Source organism: Gymnodraco acuticeps, unplaced genomic scaffold (assembly GCF_902827175.1).
Source record: "Gymnodraco acuticeps unplaced genomic scaffold, fGymAcu1.1, whole genome shotgun sequence".
NCBI classification, from domain to species: domain Eukaryota; kingdom Metazoa; phylum Chordata; class Actinopteri; order Perciformes; family Bathydraconidae; genus Gymnodraco; species Gymnodraco acuticeps.
Window position 1 is genome coordinate 1,080,817 of NW_022992308.1, and position 7,772 is coordinate 1,088,588.

At 48.1% G+C, this 7,772-nt stretch overlaps 1 protein-coding gene across 2 annotated transcripts; it reads right to left on the bottom strand.

Annotated features, from left to right (window-relative positions):
* Positions 1 to 2,145: 2,145 nt before the first annotated feature.
* Positions 2,146 to 7,475, bottom strand: LOC117541094 (pectinesterase inhibitor 10-like). Of its 2 annotated transcripts, none has more exons than XM_034208182.1 (2): positions 7,255 to 7,475; positions 2,146 to 2,882 (listed from the first exon to the last, which is right to left on the bottom strand). In XM_034208182.1, the coding sequence occupies exons 1-2, from the start codon at positions 7,398 to 7,400 to the stop codon at positions 2,258 to 2,260; spliced, it is 771 nt and encodes a 256-aa protein (XP_034064073.1). In that variant the 5' UTR covers positions 7,401 to 7,475; the 3' UTR covers positions 2,146 to 2,257. The 2 variants fall into 2 exon arrangements, with proteins under 2 accessions (XP_034064073.1, XP_034064074.1); XM_034208183.1 differs by having other exon boundaries at positions 2,147 to 2,847.
* Between the last annotated feature and the right edge of the window lie 297 nt (positions 7,476 to 7,772).

Here is a 7,772-nt window from a genome sequence, read left to right on the forward strand (position 1 = left end):
ATCATGCTGTCTAATCAGCATCTTGATATGCCACTCCTGTGAGGTGGGATGGATTATCTCGGCAAAGGAGAAGTGCTCACTATCACAGATTTTTTCAGATTTGTGAACAATATTTGAGAGAAATGGTTATTTTGTGTATATTGAAAATGTTTTAGATCTTTGAGTTCATCTCATGAAAAATGGGAGCAAAAACAAAAGTGTTGCGTTTATATTTTTGTTCAGTGTAGATCCGCCCCTGGTCTTTAGATATTGCTTCCAGCCCTAACTCGATTCTTTCATTTGAAGGGGATAAACACAATAGCACTACAAATATAACTTTCAGACATGTGGTACATTCTGAAAGCTCAGAGAGTATAATTGAAAAGAGCAGTCCGTTTAATTGCAGTTCAATTCCTCTCATTTTATAACTCTGTAAAAGAGGGTCAAGTGGGATGGAATATCTTCATACTTGGAATGACACCTTTGGTCCAGAAAACTCAAATACAAATGAAACAAAAGATGATACGGACATGATACAGTACTATACAAATGAATGCAATAACAAAACGAAATATTTAATTAATAATTGAATAATCTGTAGTATCATTGTCTGATATCAATAAACAACAAAGCTTTAGCTAATTAGACGTCCGAAAAGGGGTCGGAAGAAGTTTACACTTATTTAATCCGACCCCTTCTCCCTTTTTTTTTTTTTACATCTTAATATATGTTAACATACAATATAAATGTATATGTTTATATTAGGGCTGTCAAACGATTAACATTTTTAATCAGATTAATCACAGCTTAAAAATTAATTAATCATGATTAATCACCATTCGAACTATGTCCAAAATATGCCATTTCTTTATGTATATTGTTGTGGGAATGGAAAGATAAATGAAAGAAGGCGGATATATCCAATTAACATACAGTATCTATGTTTATTATAACATTTTTCTGCGTGTCAAAATGAACGACAACCCACACACTTATCAATCATCAAACTGTGGGGTCTTAATTCATTACATGTTACACAACAGGGGAGTACTTCAGGAAAGTCGACAGAGGGGGGGGGGGGGGGGGGGGGGGGGGGGGGGCGGCGGCGGCTAGTGGAGTACTTCGTGACCACAGAGTGTGAACCTTGTGATCAGATGTTTTAGCGCAGTTCTCCAGTGAAGGGGGGGGGGGGGGGGGGGGGGGAGTCTCCCTCCGCAGCCGGCCCGGTTGGCGTAGTTTTGGCACAATTCCGTTTAGTTGTACAGACCGACGTTAACAGCAGCCCTGTCTGTGCACACGGAGACCGACTCTGTCGTCCGGTGATCTAACCGCCTTCTGGAAAAGCTTCACAAGTACGTCGGTACGCAAATGCGCTTTGTGACACAAGTGACGGTACGCATTTCAGATTACGCACATAACGTGCGTACCAGTTATGTGCACCCCTGTAGCCTACTACAGCAAAAGTATTCTCCGTCGGGACTTCCTGCAACAACACCACGCCGTTATCAAAGATGTTCTATTGAGAAGACGATCACTACGTGACAAAAGTTTTCAAAACCGTGGCTACTGAAATCAATCTTACTAACTGCTGTCTGCAATTTACTCCGCGCCAGTTGGCAGACTTTATTTTGATTAATTTAACCCTCTGGAGTCTAAGGGTATTTTCTCGATTTTTAGATGTTTTCTTAAATCACCTTTTAAATGTATTTCTTCTAACATGGCACCCCATGTGTTAAATATCAAAATGTTCAGGACAATCTCTAGTATTGCTATATATGCAAATTACTCACCTTAGAGCACTGTTTGATGAGATAAGTAGCTCAAAAGCTTAAAATTTGACATCCGATTTTCGGAAAATCTTCAAAACTCTTGTGAAAACACAAATTTACTCATGTGATCGAATTGTTTTGGTGTTTTAGATTTGGTTACCAAAGTCTTAGGATTACAAAAGTAGTGAAATATTTGAATTACACTGTATATAAATGTGTTATTCATGTCTAAAATGAAATTTTATAAATTCGAATTCTGAGTAAAACAGCTGTCAATCACTCTACTTTCACCACAGCAGGGACTGAGATATATCAGGTCTGAATAATGACTTCATAATATATAACAAGGTTCATGTGATGTGTAAAAAAAAAAAAGAATTGAGCATTAGAACTTTTTTTTTCAACCCACAATTTATTATAATACCAACAATGTATATAAATATAACTGCAAAATCTCACTATTTACAATATTGAACATCAGAACTTTTTTTCCTTCAACCAACTATTCATTATACACTGACAAAATGATCCTTCCTCCAGTAGTCCAATACATTGTCCAGTTTCAGCAGGGCCATGTATAGAAGCAGCCCCATGTATTTATAGAAATCCTCTACAGTCAAGTCAGTCCATTTGTAGGTTTTACCCTTTCCCATCTCCTGTGCAGCCCGCTTGTTTGTGTTGGTACAGAGTGTCTGTACTGTTAGTGCACTGAAGAACAGCTTGAACAGGTCAAGGGGTTTGTTTGATACTGTTGAGCTGAGCTGTGGCCCGGGTGTGCGAGCAGGTTGAAACCTGGAGACAGGGGGAGCAGTGTCAGGGTCTTCGCCTGTCTTCCAAGACAGTGGAGCTGGCTGCTGTGCAGGTGGGGGTGATGGTGCATGGGCAGCTGGTGGCTGTGTGGGAGGTACGTGTGCTCTACGAGACCTCTTTGCGGTCCGGGTTGATGGTGATGGCTGTGGTGGAGCTGAGGTGTATCTTGACCTAGTCGCAGGCAGAGATGGAGGCAGCTGTCGTGATGCTGGTCCGCTAGTCCTTGGTGGGGATGGCAGTGGTGAAGGCCCTTGATCCACGGTAGATCTCAACATGGTGGCAGGCACAGCTGGAGGCTCCTGGATAAATGTCATCTGTGGGCCGCTAGGCCCAGGCAGCTGTGAAACAAATAAAAATTTACACACACACACACACACTCCTCTCTGAAGAACCAGCACCTTACCGTGGTAGAGAGGTTTGTGTGCCCTGATGAACCTGGGGGCTGTGTTGTCTGGAACCTTGTGTTCCTGGTAGGGTTTCCCATGGCAAATTGGTCTCAGGCAAGGGGCCAGACTAAGATTGGTTCAAAAGACCTCATGAAAGACGATACAAGAAGTGAGGATACCCGGCCCGGAGGAAGCCCGGGGTCCCCTTCTGGAGCCAGGCCCAGAAGGAGGACTCGTCGGCGAGCGTCTGGTGGCCGGGCTTGCCACGGAGCCCGGCCGGGCCCAGCCCGAAAAGGCAACGTGGGCAACACCTCCGCTTCTCCGTCCCGCGGGCCCACCACCTACGGGAAACATCAATGGGGTCGGGTGCGCTGCCAGAAGGGTGGCAGTGAAAGCGGAGGGTCTCGACGGACCAGACCCGGGCGACAGAAGCTGGCTTTGGGGACGTGGAACGTCACCTCTCTGGGGGGGAAGGAGCCGGAGCTTGTGCGGGAGGTGGAGCGTTACCAGTTGGATCTGGTTGGGCTCACCTCTACGCACAGCGTCGGCTCTGGAACCTTACTTCTGGATAGGGGTTGGACTCTATTCTTCTCCGGAGTTGCTCAAGGTGTGAGGCGCCGGGCGGGTGTGGGGATACTCACAAGTCCCCGGTTAGGTGCTTCGTTGTTGGAGTTTACCCCAGTGGACGAGAGGGTCGCCTCCCTACGCCTGCGGGTTATGGGGGGGAAAACTCTGACTGTTGTGTGTGCTTATGCACCCAACAGCAGTTCAGAGTATACGGCCTTCTTGGAGACCCTGGAAAGAGTCCTGTATGGGGCTCCTGAAGGGGACTCTTTAATCTTGCTGGGAGACTTCAACGCACATGTGGGCAATGATGGAGACACTTGGAGGGGCGTGATTGGGAGGAACGGCCCCCCTGATCTGAACCGGAGTGGTGGTTTGTTACTGGACTTCTGTGCTAGTCATGGATTGGCCATAACAAACACCATGTTCGAACATAAGGATGCTCATAAGTGTACGTGGTACCAGAGCACCCTAGGCAGAAGGTCCATGATCGATTTCGTTATCGTATCATCGGACCTGAGGCCGTATGTTTTGGACACTCGGGTAAAGAGAGGGGCGGAGTTGTCAACTGATCACCATCTGGTGGTGAGTTGGGTCGAGTGGCGAGGGAAGCCTCTGGATAGACCTGGTAAGCCCAAACGTGTAGTTCGGGTGAACTGGGAACGTCTGGAGGAGGCCCAAGTTCAGGAGGCCTTCAACTCACACCTCCGGCGGAGCTTTTCGGGCATTCCTGTGGAGGTTGGGGACATTGAACCAGAGTGGTCGGTGTTCAAAGCCTCTATTGCCGAAGCCGCGGCGGGGAGCTGTGGTCTCAAGGTCCTAGGTGCCTCAAGGGGCGGTAACCCTCGAACCTCCTGGTGGACACCGGTGGTCAGGGAAGCCGTCCGACTGAAGAAGGAGGCCTTCAGGGATTTGTTATCCCGGGGGACTCCCGAGGCAGTTGCAAGGTACCGACAGGCCCGAAGGGCAGCAGCCTCATCCGTGGCCGAGGCAAAGCAGCGGGTGTGGGAGAAGTTCGGAGAAGACATGGAGAAGGACTTTCGGGCGGCACCAAAGTTGTTCTGGAAAACTGTCCGACACCTCAGGAGGGGGAAGCAGGGAACCATCCAAGCTGTGTACAGTAAGGATGGGACGTTGTTGACCTCAACTGATGGAGTGTTAGGGCGTTGGAAGGAACACTTTGAGGAACTCCTGAACCCGACAACTCCGCCCTCTATGTTAGAGGCAGAGCTGGAGTATGACGGGGGATCAACACCAATCTCCCGGGGGGAGGTCACTGAGGTCGTCAAACAACTCCACAGTGGCAAAGCCCCGGGGGTGGATGAGATCCGCCCGGAAATGCTGAAGGCTCTGGGTGTTGAGGGACTGTCATGGTTGACACGTCTCATCAACGTTGCGTGGAAGTCGGAAACAGTACCGAAGGAGTGGCAGACCGGGGTGGTGGTTCCCCTATTTAAAAAGGGGGATCAGAGGGTGTGTGCCAATTACAGAGGCATCACACTACTCAGCCTCCCCGGGAAAGTTTACTCTAAGGTACTCGAAAGGAGGGTCAGGCCGATTGTCGAACCTCAGATTGAGGAGGAACAATGCGGATTCCGTCCTGGTCGTGGAACGACGGATCAGCTTTTTACTCTCGCAAGGATCCTGGAGGGGGCCTGGGAGTACGCTTATCCGGTCTACATGTGTTTTGTAGACTTGGAGAAGGCGTATGACCGAGTTCCCAGGGAGTTACTGTGGGAGGTGCTGCGGGAGTATGGGGTGAGGGGGGTCTCTACTCAGGGCCATCCAATCTCTGTACTCCCAAAGCGAGAGCTGTGTCCGGGTCCTCGGCAGTAAGTCGGACCCATTTCCGGTGAGGGTTGGCCTCCGCCAGGGCTGCGCTTTGTCACCAATCCTGTTTGTAATATACATGGATCGGATTTCGAGGCGTAGTCATGGGGGAGGGGGTCTGCAGTTCGGTGGACTAAGGATTGCACCACTGCTTTTTGCAGATGATGTGGTTCTAATGGCTTCATCGGTCTGCGACCTTCAGCACTCACTGGATCGGTTCGCAACCGAGTGTGAAGCGGCTGGGATGAGGATCAGCACCTCCAAATCTGAGGCCATGGTTCTCAGCAGGAAACCGATGGACTGTCCACTCCAGGTAGGGAATGAGTCCTTACCCCAAGTGAAGGAGTTCAAGTATCTCGGGGTCTTGTTCTCGAGTGAGGGAACAATGGAGCGTGAGATGGGCCGGAGAATCGGAGCAGCGGGAGCGGTACTGCAGTCGCTTTACCGCACCGTTGTGACGAAAAGGGAGCTGAGCCAGAAGGCAAAGCTCTCGGTCTTCCGGGCCATTTTCGTTCCTACCCTCACCTATGGTCATGAAGGATGGGTCATGACCGAAAGAACGAGATCGCGGATACAAGCGGCCGAGATGGGTTTTCTTCCGCAGGGGGGGCTGGTGTCTCCCTTAGGGATAAGGTGAGAAGTTCGGTCATCAGGGAGGGACTCGGAGTTGAGCCGCTCCTCCTTCGCGTCGAAAGGAGCCAGTTGAGGTGGTTCGGGGCACCTAGTTAGGATGCCACCTGGGGCGCCTCCCTAGGGAGGTGTTCCAGGCACGTCCAGCTGGGAAGAGACCAAGGGGTAGACCTAGGACCAGGTGGAGGGATTATATCTCTTCGCTGGCCTGGGAGCGCCTTGGGATCCCCCAGTCAGAGCTGGTTGATGTCGCCAGGGAAAAGAAAGTTTGGGGCTCTCTGCTGGAACTGCTCCCCCCGCGACCCGATCACGGATAAGCGGGAGAAGATGGATGGATGGAACACACACACACACACACACACACACACACACACACACACACTCACACAACACACACACACACACACACACACACACACACACACACACACACACACACACACACACACACACACCACACACACACACACACACACACACACACACACACACACACACACACACACACACACACACACACACACACACACACACACACACACACACACACACACACACACACACACACACACACACACACACACACACCACACACACACACACACACACACACACACACACACACACACACACACACACACACACACACACACACACACACACACACACACACTAAATGTCTCCGTTGTGGGACAAATAAAGGATTATCTCATGCATCTACACATGTAACCTTACTTATACACACCAAAATAACGTTTACACAAATAAAGTTTTCAGAGAGTAAACGTTTACTAATCAAGAGTCTATTTTGTCCAAAGATTAAATTCATGACGAAAAAAATAAATGGCTGATGAATCTATTGTTCATTTTCGTGCTCCTCCCCACAAAATGGCAACTGCACATGTAAATAAGTATATGACAGTCTCATCTGTACAGAACAGTACGGTAAAATAATCACAGACACACATGTAAATAAGTCTATGACAAAGTCTCATCTGTACAGAACAGTATGATCAAATAAAATACATGTCTATAAATGTCTCCGTTGTGGGACGAATAAAGGATTATTTTCATTCATCTACACATGTAACCTTACTTATACATGCCAAAATAACGTTTACACATAAATAACATTTACACAGAGTAAACGTTTACTAATCAATAGTCTAGTTTGTCCCGAGAAAAAGTTCATGAGGGGAAAATAAAAAGGTTGATAAACCCATTGTTCATTTTCGCGGTACTCCTCACAAAATGGCAAATGCACTACAAGTTATATTTACACTTACCCATCCTCAAATGGATCCCTGCTGTCCCTGTATTCTTCTTCTTCAGAAGAGTCGAAGCCTTCAGGTTCTGATGAGCCATCTTCTTCACTGCCGCTCGCGAAAATAAAATCCAGCGCGTCCGCAACGGTAAAGTTCCTTCGAGCCATTTTCTCTATCTTCTTCACAGACTAAAAGACTGAAACTGATGGGAGACACCTGTTATATGTTTTTTTATTGGTGGGTAGGTCCTTAGATTTATCGAGTGTCCATTGGTCATTTCAGACCGACATGGCTGCGGCCGGCCGAGATGTCCTTGACTGACACACAAATCCACCAATCACACACACAGTGTAACGCCGAATCAAGCTGCTTTGAGCGGCAATATTGGCTGCTGTGCCCTGGGTACAGTCTCACAGGAGATACTCTTGAAAAGCTACGATTCTAGCGATTCGGCAGATATCTGAATCATATTTCTACTCCTTACAAGCGAAAATCTATGATTAAATACGTAAATAATGTGCACCACTGACTCCAGAGGT